This window comes from Cystoisospora suis (genome assembly GCF_002600585.1).
Source record: "Cystoisospora suis strain Wien I chromosome Unknown contig_929, whole genome shotgun sequence".
NCBI classification, from domain to species: Eukaryota; Apicomplexa; class Conoidasida; order Eucoccidiorida; family Sarcocystidae; genus Cystoisospora; species Cystoisospora suis.
In genome coordinates, this window is record NW_027153730.1 from 18,369 (window position 1) to 34,332 (window position 15,964).

Here is a 15,964-nt window from a genome sequence, read left to right on the forward strand (position 1 = left end):
GATGGAAGGAGGAACAAATTATTCTCTTTCTCTCTTCTCTATACCGCACGTATGGGTTACTACGCACTTTCACATCGTCCGATAAGAGAAGAAGCAGCAAGCGTTTCTTCTCCTAAGAAGGAAGGCAAGAGCAAAAGCTTGTGTGCATGCAAAGGTATTATGAGACATCCCTTCAACCGAAGAAGCCTATATAGACACGACTTTGATATATGTCAAATAGATTACATACAGATATCAATATACGGGTCTCTCCACACATATGTACCCAGATATAAACGTATAGATGTATATAGATAGATAGATAGATACATGTGGCTAGTAGATAGAGACACTCCCCGGGGTAGAAAGAGGCTTGCACTCCGGAAGCAAGAGGATGTATATGAATTTACATGAGTCCTATGACGGACGCGGGAGAGATCTCATTCTGTGCTTAGAGAAATGTACATGGGTAGTGAGGTGTATATCCAGGTAGTGAGGTGTATATACATACAAGGACATGCTCACCACAAGTATCGTCATCCAGTCACACGCTCGAAGGTATACCTGAATCTATTCTCTATCTATCTATCTATATATCTATCTGTCTCCAACTAGATGCAGTTGATCTGTCTATCTATCTATCTATATCTAATCTGTTTACTTTGATTTGAGTATCCATCCTCCATCTATCTCTCTCTCGTCAATCTCTCTTTATCTATCTATCTATCTATTTGTCGTTAGTCTATCTAGGTATCTTCATCTGTGTCTCTTGCATTTGTTTCTCCATCCCTCTACGTTATGCTGTATGTGAGAGTATAAGAGAGGCGACGAAAAGTATGTTGGGCGTGTCTCTTCGTTCTGTGTCTCTCCCCTCCTTGGCGACTTTTCAAAAGGCCAGGATTAGCGAAGCAATTTCTCAAGAGGTATGGAGGTCTACGTGATAGCCCGAAAATAAGGAGATTTATCGAGGAGTTCTTCATCGAATCGCCTTGTAAGAAAGAAGAAGAGAAAGAAGGAGAAGAAGACAAGGAAAGAGAAGAAGAAGAAGAACAAGAAGAAGAAAGATCAATTTTCTTTCATCCGTCAGAATGCTCAACTTGCCCTTTGTTTATCTTCCAACCCTCTCACTATCCAGATCATCCTCTCCATGATACCGACGGCTACCCAAGGAGATCTTCTCTATATGACCGAGTTCACCCTGCTTCTTCTTCTTCTTGTCTTGTGAGACATCCTTCGGAAAGAAACGAAGAAGAAGAAGAGAATGAGGGAGGAGAAGAAGAAAAGGATGTGACAAGAGAGGAAGGAGAAGAAGAGGAAAGGAGGTGTGCTGCTTCTTCTTCTTCCTCTTCTTTGTCTCAAGTTGGAGTCGCGTCTTGTCTTCCCGAAGACAAAAGCAAGGAAGATGAAGAAAGGAGAGGTTTGAATGGTAGAAAGAATAGAGAAGGAGACAAAGAAAAAGAGGTTCACAAAAAGAGAGAAGAAGACAAGCAAAAGAAGAGCAAAGATGACGGAGAGGAAGAAGAAGAATCGGAGAGAAAGACCATGAGTAGTCTTAGTCAAGAGATAATAAGTCTAAAGAGTGAAGAAGTAAAAGAAAAGAACACGGTCCCCTGTGAAGATCCTCTTCAGAAGAAAAGGAAGCAGAAGAAAAGAGCCAAACCAAACAAGAGAGAAGACGTGGAGATAGAAAAGACAGAGGGGAGAATAGAGGGGGAAGAAAGACAGCTGCACCACCCGGGGGGAGAGAAAGAAAAGGAGACTACAAAGAATGTGACTAGACTAGGACTAAAGAAGAAAGAAAACAACGCAAAAGAGTCCATTGAAAAAGAGAAACAAAAGACAGAAGAAGAATTCGTGAGATTTATCTCTTCGCTCGAGACTGAAGAAGAAAGGCAAAAAGCTTATGAAGAAGTTGAGAGAATGGTGGGAGTGCTCATACGTCAAGAAAGAGAGAGACGAGAAAGAGAAAGGAAAGAATCTTCTTCTTTTTCATCTCTTGTCGGGGATGCAAGGACGCAAATGGAAGGAGGAGAAGGTCTGCTACCTCGTGAAGAAGGAGAAGAACACGTGAAGAAGCAGAGGCGAGAGAGTTGTCAAGCGAAAGAAAAGAAAGAAGAAGAAGGAGATGAGAGGTCATCGTCACAATATGAGACAAAACAGCCAAGTGGGTACGCATATCTTTCTAAGACCAAAACGCCTTCGCATCATAGCGGGAACTTCGATACTAGCGAAAATCTGAATCGACGTCCATTTATACCCCCTAGAACCTTTTCATCTTCTTCTGCTATGCCTTCTTCTTCTTCCTCTTCTGGTATGCCTTCTTCTTCCTCTTCTGGTATGCCTTCTTCTTCCTCTTCTGGTATGCCTTATGCTTCTTTTTTCTCTCAGAATGCTTTCCATACAGGCCCGCATGCTCCTAGGAAGTCTACTTACGAGCAGTTTACGCAGAAGTCGGCCTCCTTTTACCAGAGCCTTCCTCCTGGGAAAGTCACGAAGAATGGTAGAGGCTTCTCTCTTACCTTCAGACAGAAGGGCACCTGGAGAGTCGCGGAAAAGACGAAGACCCCACAGGGAGAAGAAGAGGGAGAGAACAAGAATGATGTCTATACAGCGAAGTGTTTCGAAGGAAAACCAGGTATGCCTCGGGTGTATGTACACTCCGGAGAATCTCAAGATGTAAAGATGATGAACACCACCACCACTTCTTCTTCTTGCACATCTCCTTTTTCTTTAACAGAGACAACCGAGAGAATAATAGATCCGATTAAAGTCTTTAACTCCTCTGGTCTATCTCTTTCTTCTTTAAAAAGCGACAAGCAGACTTCTTCTCCTTCTTCAGGAGAAGCTCACGTCTCCTCCACAGCGACTACTCTCACAGCTACAGAAGAGAGATCGATGGACACCAAAGGAAGAAGAGAAGATGAAGAAGAAAAGAAGAAAGAAAATGCAGTTGCTTACACCTTGGGAGGGGAGAAGAAAGAGAAGAAGGAAGATGAAAAAAGAACAGAAAGGACGGGTACATGGATACCAAAGAACTCTCCTATACCACTTCAAGCTAAGACAAATCAAACACTTCCCACACTTCATCCCCCACAAGCATTAATCTCTTCCTCTTCTTCTTTTTCCACCTCTGCCCTTTCATCTTCTTCATTTACCTGTTCTCCCTTGACTCCTTCTACTACTTCTACTACTACTATGCCTAAGTCGGGTCTTTCTTCTTCTTCTTCTTGTTTTGCATCATCTGCAGGATCGCTGAACACTCCAGGGGTGTGCTCGAGTTTATTTCCGAGTGTACCACCTACACCTGATTCTTCTTCTTCTTCTCTTCATTCTCTCCTTGGAGGTCCTCTCCCTTCTTATATCTCTCCTTCCTCCCCGCCTACAAGTGAACTGTCCGGAGGCTCTCTTTCTTCCTCTTCTTCCTCGTCTGTCTCTGCAACTCCCCCACCCTTATCTTCTTCCCTTCTATCTTCTGCTTCTTGTTCTCCATCTGCGCGTGGGGAGGAGTCACAGCAGGAGAGAGGAGTAGCAGCACCAGCATTACACAAAGATCAAGCGTCTCTCCCTGTCTTCTTCACTCCTTCTAATCTCTCATTTCTAAATGAACCCGACTGTCAGACAACACCTACTCATCTACCACAGCATCAGGAAAGACTTTCTTCTTCTTCATCTTCCTTTCCCTCTTCTTCTCTTCCTTCTTCTTCTGCTTCTCATTCATCTACCTCGTCAACAAGGATACGTCTAAGAGTATTGAAAACGACTTCTTCTTCTGCTTCTGCTTCTTCTTCTGCTTCTTCTTCATCTTCTCCGGTAACGACATCCTATGCTTTCCATTTTAGTACGGAACCCCCTTCTTCGTCTTCTTCTTTTTCCTCTCTTTCTCGCATTCGAGGCGTCGCTGTCGTTAAAGGAGGAAATGCCGACCAGCCAAGAGAGAGGCGTGTGCTTGTCTATTATCCTCTAGGTAAAACTACTATAGAGAATGAAGGGAAAAAAGAAGAAAGAGAGGTAGAGACAGGAAGGAGAGATAAAGAAGAAGAAGAAGAGAACCACGACCACCTTCAGAAAGAAAAGACACCCGCCGTCTTCTTCTCTTCGAAAGAGGTCTCTTCTTCTTCTAGCTCACCCCCCGTTCCTCTTTATCATTCCTTTCACCCTCCGTCTTCTTCTTCCTTTTCGAAGCCCGTGACAGGTATATCCAGTGAACTCGTAGAAGGAAGAGGAGCCGGGAAGCAAGAGAAATCTCAACAGGAGCAGCAGGAATTTGAAGAGAAGAAAGAAGAGCGCGAAGTAAGTATTGAAGAGAAGGTAGAGAAGCCCCAGGCATCCCCGCGTAGAAGTAAGATGAAGCTAAGGTGCGTCGTCGCATCTTTACGAAAGAAGAACCCTACACTCTTATCAGGTCAAGGAGAAGACGAAGAAGAGGAAGCAGTAGTGGTAGAGACTAAGAACGACGACGTGAGTGCAAAGAAGAAGAAGAAAAAAAACACAAGTGACTTGTTCTCTTGCTTTCATACATCTTCCTCATCATTATCTTCGTCTAAGATCTCTTCTTCTACCCTCCTCAAAAAAGCGTCGGCAGAAGGAAAGAAGAGAAATACGGGGAACATCTCAAGCTCTTTCTCTACTCCCTCTGAAGAAGAAATCCAGAAAGAACTAATATATCTTGACTCTTTTGAGAGCACTAATCCAGGAAAAGGAAAAGAGAAAGGAGGAGAGTTGCCGCAGCCCATTGAGGGGCATGAAGAGAAGCTAAAGAAACCCACGTCGGAAGACACTTCACTATCCTTCTCATCACAGGCCAAGACTTCGCCTTTCTTCTTCGGTGGAGGTATAGCACCTTCTCAAGGAAAGGAAGAAAAAGACAGAGAAGAAGATCATCTAGAGGAAAGGAGAGAGACGACGAAGAAGAACAACCGAGGCGGAGTCTTACCTCTCTTTTCGTACTTGAACGTGCGTCATGAGACTTGTCGCTGTTCTTCTTCTTCTTCCTCTGCGACATCTTCTTCTTCATCTAATAGTGGAAAGAGAGGGGTAAGAACGACCAATGGGATTGCATGCGATGAGGAATTACAGAGAAAGGATGGAGAGAAAACAAGAGGTCTTTCTCATAATAAAGATCCCCATAAGGGGACAGGAGGAGATCAAGATGAGAGACAAGAGAAGAAGAGAGATGGTCATGATGAAAAGCAGAAGAATCGTCTCTTCTCTACTCAAGCAATAGAGAGTCTACAGAAGGGTTTACAGAATTTAGAGAGCGAACAAGAGATATGGGAAGATGTGAGGAGAGAAGACTTGGGAAAAGAAACCTCTTCCTTTCTTAAGAAAGCACACGGAGAAGAAGAAGAAGAGAAACGAGCTCATCATTTCTGCTGCGTGACTTGGGAAAATACAAAGATGAAGAAGAGTGAGGATTCTACCCCGCATCCCAGCATGAGCCAAGTGTCAAAGGAGGGTTGTCAATCGAAGCTAGGGAAGGATCATATGCTAAAGACAGATGAAGAACTGAGGAATATAGGGGATGTGTATAGCGCTCCTAATCTGAAGTGTGTAAAGCAACAAGAGAGCGATGTAGGGAGAGGAGAAGAAGAAGAAGAAAGAGATCTTTTGCGCTCTCACCGCTCGCCAAGTCTGAAGAAAAGTTGGACTAAGAATGAGGAGAAAGACGCGAATCAGAAACGCAAGAAAAATATGAGAGAAGAAGCTAAAGATAAGTTGGGGGTCTTAGAGAAGGCTGTGAAAAGTTTTCTCGAGAAGAGTAAAAAGTCAGACGAGGTACTTCAGACACGACGACAGAAAGAAGAAGAACAAGAGCAGCAACAAGGCGTCTCTCCAGGAAAGAACGAAGATGCGCGAGGAGGAGAGAAAGAACCCCCACAGAAACGAAAGACTTCTTCCTTCTTTTTCTCTTCTTCTTCTTCATCTCTATCTTCATCGCCATCTGGAAAGAAAGACAGGGCCGAGGATAACAGAGGACTGAAAGACGCTGAAGCGCCACGCGTTGCAACACCCCAAGGTGAAGAAGAAGAAGCGACGACGGTGAAAGAAGAGGAGAGAGAAGTCTTGTCTATGTCGCCACTCGAGCTCCTCTATAGTAATAAGAAGAACTTGAGTGAGAAGATAAAGGCTTCGACACGTGTTCGAAATCTCTTTGAAAAGATGAGAAATCGAGATACGCCGCCAGTTTCGCGGGTGGGAGAAAGAGCTACAGATAAACAAGAAGAAGGAGAAAGAGGAAAGAGAGATGAAAGAGACAGAACAAGAGAGAAAGAAGAACAACAAGAGAGAGCCGGAGAAAATCGAGAATATAGTACAGGTCTTGCTGGTCCGTCACCGGACTCTCTAGGTACGACGAGTAAGAAAGAGACGGATCGATTTGAAAGGAGAACTCACCGCCATAGAACTGATCAACAAGCACAGTCGAACACCCCTAGCAAGGATTATAGCAGCAAAAATAATTCTCCCGCCAGTGGAATTCGAGACTTGTTTAGCTTTATTGGATCTTTCTTTGGCAGCAACAGCCCGAGTGAGAATGACGACCGTGAAAAAGGTAGGAATAGAAAAGAGGAACAGACCTACGTACAAACAGAGAGAGGCATAGGTCAGAATGGACAAGATACACCCCAGCAAACAGAATCGAAAGAAGAGGAAAAAAGAGGAAAGAAGGAAGAATGAAAAGGCGGCGCACTCCAGTCACTCTATCCTTCGGTGGCTCCTCTCTTGAGAAGAGATACAGTTCCACAACAAGAATCACCACAACTTCGCATGGTAGAAAGAGCACCCGTCAATAAGACTATGAGTCCACTTCAGCCACATCTCCCTCGCTTTTCACAGGAGGTATCTCAGGACGTTATCGTCCATGAACAGAACGCCTCCTCTAGCTTGGAGGGGTCCACAAAAAGAACAAGCGAAGCAACACCTGTGAAAACAGGTGAGAGAAAAGGAGGAGAGGATGGTCAGGATGAACGGTATGATAACAGGGTCTTTGTCTTTGGGCGGACTGAAGAAGAAGGAAAAGGTGATGGAAAGCGAAAGGAGAACGTGGTAAAAGACATGACGACGAAAGGTAGACATGAGTTTGAAAGGCTAGGAGTAGTAGCAGACAGAAGAGACACAGAAGCACCTAAGGCAATGAAGAAAGACAGTCAAACAAGAAACGAGCAAAATGAAGAGCGCCAGAAGAAGAAGAAAGAAGAGACTGAGAAGAGCGTTAAAGAAGAGGAACAGGATAGAGTTTGTGAGACACCGTCTCAGGATGGGAATTGTGCCGTGAAACAAGACGACAAGAAAAGAAGTGTTTCTGAGAGGAGTTCTGATGAGGTAGGAAAGAAAAATCCGCCTACTGTTATACTTGAAGCTCGCAAGGCCGGAGGCAGAAGAATAAGGAAAAAAGGATAGCGTATGACGGACTGAAAGCAAAACACCCCCAGCATTCTAGTTACAATCGCTTGTGTTATTTCAGGCATTTGAAGGCTGCGTACTAAGACAAAGAATGGATCCATCTTCTTCTTGAGCCGTTTGAACTTCTTTCTAATGTAGAAATACCTGCTGTAGTTGTCTTTTCTCTAGAAAGAAAGAAAAAGACGAAAGCAAATCAGCCGGACAAATAGATCGCGCTACCGTTTGACTTCGTGGCAGTTAAACCACAACTACTTGGTGGTTGTCGTACATCAATCAACAGTCCTGTGATTATTGTCCGTATCTTCAACATAACTATCGTCTTTCATTTCATCCGTTAGCACCTGATGTATCCGACGTCGTTCATCATTGTAGTCTGTATGTCTACAGTGTTCAGGGCAATAAGCAAACAACCCATGACGTCAAGCCGTGAAAGATGTGCGATTTGTCTTGCCACCTCTCATCTAGTTTCAAACGCAAGAACACTTTGCTAAATCGGAGCCTCTACCAATTCTATTGTGGGTCAAGGGGATGTCACTGTCTCCGGACATCATCTGTTGGAGAGCTACCACATGTGCGAAGCCACTAAGGATCAACCACCCGCAAGCCAGCCACCAACGACTATTGCAAGGGTGACGCTAGTTGCCAGTTTGTCTACTGGACTGTAGGGCTATAGAACCTCACAGTCCATTACATGCTCAGCTTTACCTTCTCAACAGAAGCTTTGGTGGATCGACCAACAAAGAAATGCGGGTGTTCAGGTCGAGGGAACAGTCAACAGTATCGCACTCTCTCATCCACTCATCGAGGCGGGTCCTGAGTTTCACCGAGCTACTGGCCCTTAGAGAGTGTAGGAACCTCCCAGCTACTCACGCAAGGCTACGACATGACGGGTCAGTCAGGCCAGCCTGTGTGCAGAAACAGGCGGACAAAGATAGTTGTAAGAGGAGAGCACGGGTGGGTGAAGCCACTTTCACAGGACTGCGGAGAGCGTAGCGTACACATACGGCTGCTCGTCGGCGCAGATGCGACCCGAGTCCATGCTGGTATATGCCTACGCAGGGGAAAGACGCGGACAAAATGACTCTGTGGCGACTGCCCGCCGAGGAGGACAGAGGCACAGCGTGATGAAAAGGGACGTCGCCCTCGCAGTGAAGGAAAGAGCTGAGGGGGTCAAGCTTTGTGTCTCAAGTGTTTCGTGAAGCAAGCGCTACCGAGGAACAGAAAGAGCTGCTCTTGGTTCGTGTGTCTGTGCAGTTCAGGGTTCGCGAGCCGGGTAACACGAGTCCCTGGCCAGTCCAAAGGAGCGTTCAGGCGATCTCCATGGGTGCCGTTAAGGCTGTAGAAAAAAAGCCAGCCAAACTGCAGAAGTAGTTCCATTCAAGGCGTAACGCGTTCTGCGCCGTACGCTCAGGTGCGAAAGTGTGTCACACTAGCCAAGGACTCGCACCTGAAGGAATGGACTCCGGGGGAGCAACGCCAGACAAATTTCGATGAGATCTGTCACGCTTGTAAGCCAGCATAGACAAAGAGCGGAAGTCAAGAACCCTTACCCATCACAGCCGGAACGCGGAAGCGGCCGGCCACGAAGGACGGGCCTAGAAAAAGATTAGCTCTGAGAAGCAAGACTTGGTTCCTTCTCAGAACTTCGAAGAGCATTTCTTGAAAACTGAGGAGTCACAGCATCTTTCCATGGTCATGCGTCACGAGCAGGGATCACCACGAAGCGCCTCCCGGCCTCAATCTTACAGGCAGGCCCCGGCACACTTTCAGCCATCCCTCCCGTACACTGGTAGTCTCCGAACCACTGAGAGTCTAGATGTCGGTGGGACGTCAGACACCAGTCACGTACAAGCCTCCTTCGGCGATCTGCGGCGGGGCGTAAGGAGCCACCAGATGTGAGTTCAAACAGCGCATCTGGAGTGACTGCCATGTACAGTACTTGGACCGTTTGACTAGAATCCATGCTTAACACAAACAGTCCGGCCGGAAGAGCGTCTCCTTGTACTTCACCACGAGGAACAACTGAACTGGCACGTATTATTGTTGCCCAAGGTGTAGGCAAACGCAGGGTGGCCGCTGGCGTTTCTCATTCTTTGTCCGGTCTCCGTGTGAGAGACGGCAGCGGCGCCCTCCGTTAACTCTCGGCCCCCGTGGCCCTCAAGCTTTCAGACTGCACCACTCCTGCCAGAGCTCAGCTGCTCGTGCATCCGACGGAGCCTATTGTGCAACGCCTCTTGTGGTAGAACTGCTAGCGGCTCTCTGCGGAACGGTTCTGGACACTTAGGTCTCCGGTTGCGTGCTGCTGGATGTCCTTGTCTGTTACCTACGCAGAGCAAGAGGGGAAGAAAGGCAAGAGAAGCTCTTCCACTGAGCACTAGAACTGAGCCACTGTGCCTACTGCCAGGCGGAGAATACAGGACGGGATGGTTCGCAAGGTTTGGGTCGCTGCCAGAATTGCTGTTGACTCGCATTGGGGCCCCTCTGCACGTCTTGTTCTTGGAGGTCCAACTAGATCACGGAGACTCCGAACACAAATCGGGTCGGCAGCCGGGACTGGCCGTGTGGTCTTCCACTGCGTTTCTCCTCCTGCGGCCACCTGTCAGTCCGACCGAGCATGCCCAACTATATTCGCAAAGTGACGAAGACATTGTTGTTCTGTGTTTCGAGGGGGGTCCCCTGATTGCCTTCTTCCGTTTTCTTCACCTATCAGTGGAAGATTAAAAGAAAATCCTCATAGGGCGATACGGACACACTAAGGTATCCCTTACGACTAGCAAGAAGGTACCGTGATACCGCCGCCAGACTCTCCCTTACGTTTCATGAAGCGTGGAAAGGATGCAACACGTCCGTCTCTTGAGAGGGTACCGTCCTGTCCAGGAGGTTCTGCCTTTGCCAGTCTGCAACGGCATATGACTTCGGTGCTTTCTGATGGTTGAAGGCGTGGTGGCACTTGAGTTGGCTCCTACTATGCATGGCCGGGATTCCGTCCATCGCTATAGAACGGCTATCGGCGGTCGCCTTCGAAAGCTGGGTACGCGTACGGTGCCACCTTGTCTCCCGCCTAACCCTAAAGGAGACGGCGTAGACCCTGCAGTTTCTTCGTTTTGTAAGACCCCTGGGGAGCAAGTGGTGGCCTTGATCACTCGGAGCTCCGAGAACGCCAGCAGCAAGGCTTTCCAGGTATGACAAGATAGCACTTTGCAGAGCGTCATCACTGCGCTTGTCCGGCTGAATCTTGTCACCCACTCAGAAACGTTGTCAAGAGAATCCTGGAAAGCGAAGATCCTTTCGTTGAACTGCGCAAACCGCCGGAAAGACACACAGGAGAAGAGTAGGGTGCAGAGAGGACGACGTAATGAGACTGCAGCCACGTGACGGAGGGCAACAAAGACAACGGAACTATGTCGCGGGAGGCTTCATTAGTTGAAGCGGGAACTGCTTCCTATCCCCGGAAAGGAAGTCGTTTGCGGGGGGGGCGAATCGGAACTGCTGGGCATCCTTCACCGGTATGTTTGGGTACCAAGCAAACAAGGACTTCGTGGGTAGTAAAGAAGAAAGTTCAAGTATGCACTCGCTTGTGGAAGGCTTGCTTATCTCATTTCCGTGTAGCACACCTTCAGAGCACTCGTCGTTACCTCCAAGCGCGCACACACCTGGCATTCTTGATTCCAGTGCTTCAGCCTTCTCCATGCGATGCCCATACCACCTTTCCGGAGCACTGGGACTAGAGAGCCAGCCATCAATCGTGTCCTTAAAGCTCGGAGAGAATCGGAGTCGGCTTCTCGTAGCTCTCTTTCTCTGACGCCGGTCGCCGGCACTTGACAATCGTAGGACTCACACGTTTGAGGCTGCGGGCGGTCCAGAAATCTCTGCGAATCCAGTGAGGCCGCGAACGGAGAACACGTTCTCTTAGTGGAATGAAGCGTCATCTCTCTGTGACGGCGCTGTCTCGGCCTGGGAAGCCGTTCCATTTGCTGGTAGGGAACGCCGGGGGCACATGTAGTACGGCGCGCATATTCACACGCGGACGCAACGGTGGCGGTTCCCAGAGCTGAGCTAGCAGCAACGTATGCCGCTGCTCGGGTTCTCCACTCGTAGAAGACCCTTGTCACAAGGCGTCTTAGACAAGATTGGGTCGCCCACACAATTCGAAGGACTGCAACCTCGCGTACTACATCCATCACCATAGAAATTTCCAGCACTACTTTCTCTCGTGGTCCCTGCCAGGTTCCGCGCCTTCGGGGACCACCCGAGAAAGGAATCTCCTCGGCTGCTCTTCTGTAGCTGTGCCGTCTCCGCTGAGCTGGATCTGAGAGAGCGCTCGCGAGTCCAAGTGAAACGGGGTCACTGGCAACGGTGTGGCCCGACGAATCTTCATCATTTCCACGTGCCGGTGTGACACTTCTCTTTCCGGTTCCCTCATGAGTGCGGCTACGTTCCGTAAAGTCTGCCGGGCATCTGGCTTGAGAGACGCATCCCGGCTCGGTATGTCGATTCCATTCTCCTCCACGCCGTCTTGTCTGCTTGAGCCTTGCATACATGGCTCGTAGGCGCGGCCTGTGCTGCGTAGATGGGACAAATCTGCTGAGTCTTGAGTGTTCTTCCTGCTCAGGTCCGTCAATATTGAGTTCCCGTAAGCTTCCGGACCCAACAGTTCGCCCGCAGACACTCCCTTTCCTTAATCCCAAGTCCAGGGCCTTCAAAGGCAAAGGGCTTTTCTCGTAAGGACTCTCATTGCCACATCGCTCGGGGGACACCATGTTCGCAAATGGCGGAGTATCGAGTAATGAGGAACCACGTGTTGTCGGGCAAGACTGCATGCTGGGTGTCAGTCCGCACAGCAGCCCGGGGCTCGCAGACGCGTACCTTGTTCCACGGCATGTCATCGGGACAAACAAGCTGTTCCGTCTGACCCCGGTGTCTATTTGAGCTTCGGTTTTGGTTATCTGTGGCAGGTGTTGCCCATCCAAGTGGGCTCCACCCGACTGCTACGGACAGGTCTTATGGAAGCCGACTGTGGTGGACCTATGTATTTCGACAGCACTTGGGTGATCCACACGACACAGAGCTCACTTACAAAGCGGCCTCACCGCAACACCTAAGAAGTTCGTGAACTGGAGCAGAGATTTCGGCTGGTGGGTATGGAAGCTTCAGGAAACTATAGGATAATGCGGAGTACCTTCATTCAGCTGTGCGCCAGCTACTCTCACTTTTTCTTGCCCCACGGACATGCAGAGCAGTACCAAAAGAGTGTCTGTATGAGCTTTCAGCTCTTCAAATCACAGCATGCTCAAAGATCTGATAGAACCGCTGCAAGAAGACAAACCTTCTTTGTTGTAGGGACCTGTGCTAGATCTCGTTTCCGACGATTCCGGGCCCTCTCCGGCTGCGCCCTGGACAATGGTAAGGGGCTAGGTTGAGCGCGTAGTGTGGAACGAAGAGTGTTCACGTGTGGAAGCAACTCAAGAAGGCTTTATTATGCAAGCAGTACGACATATCAAAACAGCGACACAGGCATCCGGCGTTTCGTGCCGCAGAACGCCGCATAGCCTCGTTACTCGGTGGTCCTGTATAGCTTTAGATCGACGCCATAACGGAGATACACGAGTGTACAGATCTAGTTAGCTCACAGCGCATTTGTTTCGGCTCGCACAACCCGGGGAAGAGTCTCGGGTTTGTTGCAGTGCTTTCCCGCTTTCTGGCTGAAAACCGTTTCTTTCTTTGGATACGTCGTGAGCACGACACGTGCCTGGGCTATTTAGAGAGCGCGACAAGTAAACAGAACTCGTTTATCTGACTGCATGTGAGAGTCGTAGCTCTATGAGCCGAGAAAAAGGAATTTATCGCCTGTCGCGCACAACACTCTTCACGCTACGTAATAGGAATTGGAGGACTACTACCTCGGTGACCGTGTTTCGACAATGAACGCAAACAGTGAACTGTGAAACTGGGCACGAAGAGGCGGACAGAAGTCACACTTGACTGGGGTATACGGTGTCATCCAATCAAATAACTGTACAAACAAATGCCAGCTCCGCTCCCGGGGACACCCCGTCACACCGAAAGAGCCTGCGCACAACACTGGCCGGAAAGATGGTAGATTCGCAGGTGTACGTACACTGCAAATCTCCCGTCCACAGAAGAGAACCCAGCCGATGTACAACAAACGAAGAACTGCAAGCTTCCCATCATTGAAGTTGCTTTGGCTGTCCCTGTCTTGTTTCTTCTATGAACCTCCGCCTCTCTCTCTCTCTCTCTCTCCCGAGAACAACTGACAGTTCTTTTCTGCAGTTGTTCTTTTCGCTCCACTTCTCTTTTTCGCTTCTTCCAGACGGAAAGAAAATCGATAGATTTGCCTCTCCGTACCATTCACTAGATACAACTAAAGAGAGTGAGTGAGTGACCTCAAAGCGTGTGTATGAGAACAGGAAGTGAGTGACAGAAAGCCAAGAAAGAAGGAAAGAAAGAAGATTGATCACTCTCGCAAAATCCCCATTTCTCTTGACCACTCCTCCTGCTCCCCTGCTTCTCCTACAAGCTGAGTTATAAAAGCCTTCTTTATCTTATCCATATGTTAAAATACTTCTTCTACCTACAAACCACCTGTATCTTAAGACCTTTCCCTGTATCTCTCTTACTCCTCTCTTATGACCTCTTCATTGTAGACATCTCTCTCTCTCGCTCGTTAATATCTGGAGATATCTTCCTCCTTGTGTACATCTCTCATTCATGTCTTAAAAAAGATCTTCTATTTGTGGACAAATACCTCTCAAGAGACCTTCCTTTGTATCCATCTAATTCATGTCTTACCTTCTTCCACACATACCTATCACCCCTATCTGAAGAGCTTTCTTCCTACAGACACCCATCTCATTCATCTCCTAACTTCTTCTTCCTTATTATCACTTCCTTTTATCTTTTCCTCGTGGTCTATGTGCCTATCAACCTATGTGTACACACACCTCATTCATCTCTCCGTTTAACCCCATTCATCCTTAGCCTCTCTTTTCTCCTAGGGGACAACAAGAGGACGTCTCTCACCCAATGATAGACCTCCGCCTGCCGTTGTATTGCCTCCACCTCGAGCAAATCTTTCTTCATTCATTTCATAGTATTGCTGCATTTGCTGTTGCACCTCAGCCGCTACTTCATGCCTCACGCTATTCATAAGAGATTGTTTTGCTGATCTATAGTATAAGAAAGCTCCGCATGCAAAGATAATTCCTAGGAACAAAACTACTAGAAAAAAACTCGGCCAGTCTGGTGAGTCTTTTAGCCATGGAGCTTCCTCTTTATGAACGTCTCTACAAACAAAAAAGCCAAGAGACAGAGACAACACGCCACTTTCTTTCTTTCTGCAAGTGATGCATGTTCTTTGAAATAATGCTCTTCCTGCTGAACAAGACTCCACTACTCTCTCTTAAATCTATCTATCTATCTTTATCTATCTATCTATCTATCTCGTTTTCCTTCAAACAAATACCCAGTCTACCTAACCATCAGTGGAACGTCAGAGGCTGAAGCCAACATGCAGACGTATATCCAGCTGGCGACTAAGAGTTAGCTAGCTAGCTAGCTGGCTAGACTCATAGAAAGAGTCAGACACCTCAGATCGAAATGAAGAGTATCGCTCCATGTCTTCCAAAGCGATTTTGAACTTACATCATAAGCTGTTCACATTCAGGGGCCCGATACTTGCTGTTCGTCAGATCTTTAGTGGACGTACAAATCGCCTTTAGAGCTGCCTCTACATCAAGAGATCCGTGAAACCTAAGCAATCCCCACCATACACACAGGACAGACCTCCATAGAAATACAAAGACGTAGAGGGGAGGGGGAGCGAATAGACACGTTAAGATTACTAGAGATGGAGATATGAATACACGACCAGGTAATTTCTTTCGTATCGTGGAGCTCCACGAGCGGGTGAGAAGAAGAAGAAGAAAAATCTCCGGAAGATCGAGAAGGTAGGTAACAGAAGACACATGCCGAGAGAAGAAGGAGAGAGAGAAAGAGAAGGATAAGAGCACCGCATACCTACTGCGACAACAAGCTAGACACATATATTGAGAAGATGTCTAACTCGGCTTAGCGATAAACAGATCTATCTATCTTTAATCTATCTATCTATACATGAAGAGCCATACGTGTGTGTCTCTCTATGTATCAACACGCACATATACTGTCGTTAGGCGAAGGTGAAGTATGATGAAGGGAGAGCAAGAGAGAAGGTGACGACAGCTTAAGTTCCCCTATACATGTAAGTTATATACATATGTACATGTCTATATACCCATATATGTATATCATCATACAGGGGCACTACTTGCATGCATTGTTAGAAGAGCTTACTTGGCTCCATTGATACGTAGAGCTATAGGATTCCAGCTGCGGTTCTTCTTGGAGATATCTAGGTACTGTGTGCCTTTTGGTCCTTCGATACATTCCTTGACTTGCTTCATTTGGCCCGAAGTCAAAATCTCACTTAGCAACCTTAGCGAGCAAGCCTCACCCCACTCGTTAGACCCCTACACATACACACATCGAGACAGATAGATTAAAGATAGATAACTAGATAGATCTA

At 47.5% G+C, this 15,964-nt stretch overlaps 3 protein-coding genes across 3 annotated transcripts; 1 reads left to right on the forward strand and 2 right to left on the reverse strand.

The window, feature by feature from the left end:
* The first annotated feature begins 877 nt into the window (after window positions 1-877).
* On the forward strand, window positions 878-8,026 carry CSUI_002229 (uncharacterized protein). The gene has a single exon (XM_068062431.1). It carries the CDS (start codon window positions 1,522-1,524, stop codon window positions 6,652-6,654), a length of 5,133 nt encoding a protein of 1,710 aa, XP_067925592.1. The 5' UTR covers window positions 878-1,521; the 3' UTR covers window positions 6,655-8,026.
* A 1,050-nt stretch (window positions 8,027-9,076) lies between these two features.
* Window positions 9,077-11,087, reverse strand: CSUI_002230 (uncharacterized protein). The gene is made up of 3 exons (XM_068062432.1): window positions 11,034-11,087; window positions 10,195-10,676; window positions 9,077-9,703 (listed from the first exon to the last, which is right to left on the reverse strand). Exons 1-2 carry the CDS (start codon window positions 11,079-11,081, stop codon window positions 10,374-10,376), a joined length of 351 nt encoding a protein of 116 aa, XP_067925593.1. The 5' UTR covers window positions 11,082-11,087; the 3' UTR covers window positions 9,077-9,703; window positions 10,195-10,373.
* Window positions 11,088-13,164: 2,077 nt separating this feature from the next.
* On the reverse strand, window positions 13,165-15,912 carry CSUI_002231 (vacuolar sorting receptor). Its single transcript, XM_068062433.1, has 3 exons — window positions 15,733-15,912; window positions 15,043-15,150; window positions 13,165-14,684 (listed from the first exon to the last, which is right to left on the reverse strand). Exons 1-3 carry the CDS (start codon window positions 15,840-15,842, stop codon window positions 14,393-14,395), a joined length of 510 nt encoding a protein of 169 aa, XP_067925594.1. The 5' UTR covers window positions 15,843-15,912; the 3' UTR covers window positions 13,165-14,392.
* Between the last annotated feature and the right edge of the window lie 52 nt (window positions 15,913-15,964).

Bases quoted from the DNA above. Each gene is read 5' to 3' on its own strand.
- CSUI_002229 (XM_068062431.1), top strand. From the start codon at position 1,522: ATGAGTAGTCTTAGTCAAGAGATAATAAGTCTAAAGAGTGAAGAAGTA.
- CSUI_002230 (XM_068062432.1), bottom strand. From the start codon at position 11,081: ATGGGCATCGCATGGAGAAGGCTGAAGCACTGGAATCAAGAATGCCAG. The intron at 10,677-11,033 runs GTGTGTGCGCGC...CGGTTTGCGCAG, and splicing joins ACTGGAATCAAGAATGCCAG to TTCAACGAAAGGATCTTCGC.
- CSUI_002231 (XM_068062433.1), bottom strand. From the start codon at position 15,842: ATGAAGCAAGTCAAGGAATGTATCGAAGGACCAAAAGGCACACAGTAC. The intron at 15,151-15,732 runs GTAAGCTCTTCT...GGGATTGCTTAG, and splicing joins CTACGTATCAATGGAGCCAA to GTTTCACGGATCTCTTGATG. The intron at 14,685-15,042 runs GTAAGTTCAAAA...TTTTGTTTGTAG, and splicing joins GAATGTGAACAGCTTATGAT to AGACGTTCATAAAGAGGAAG.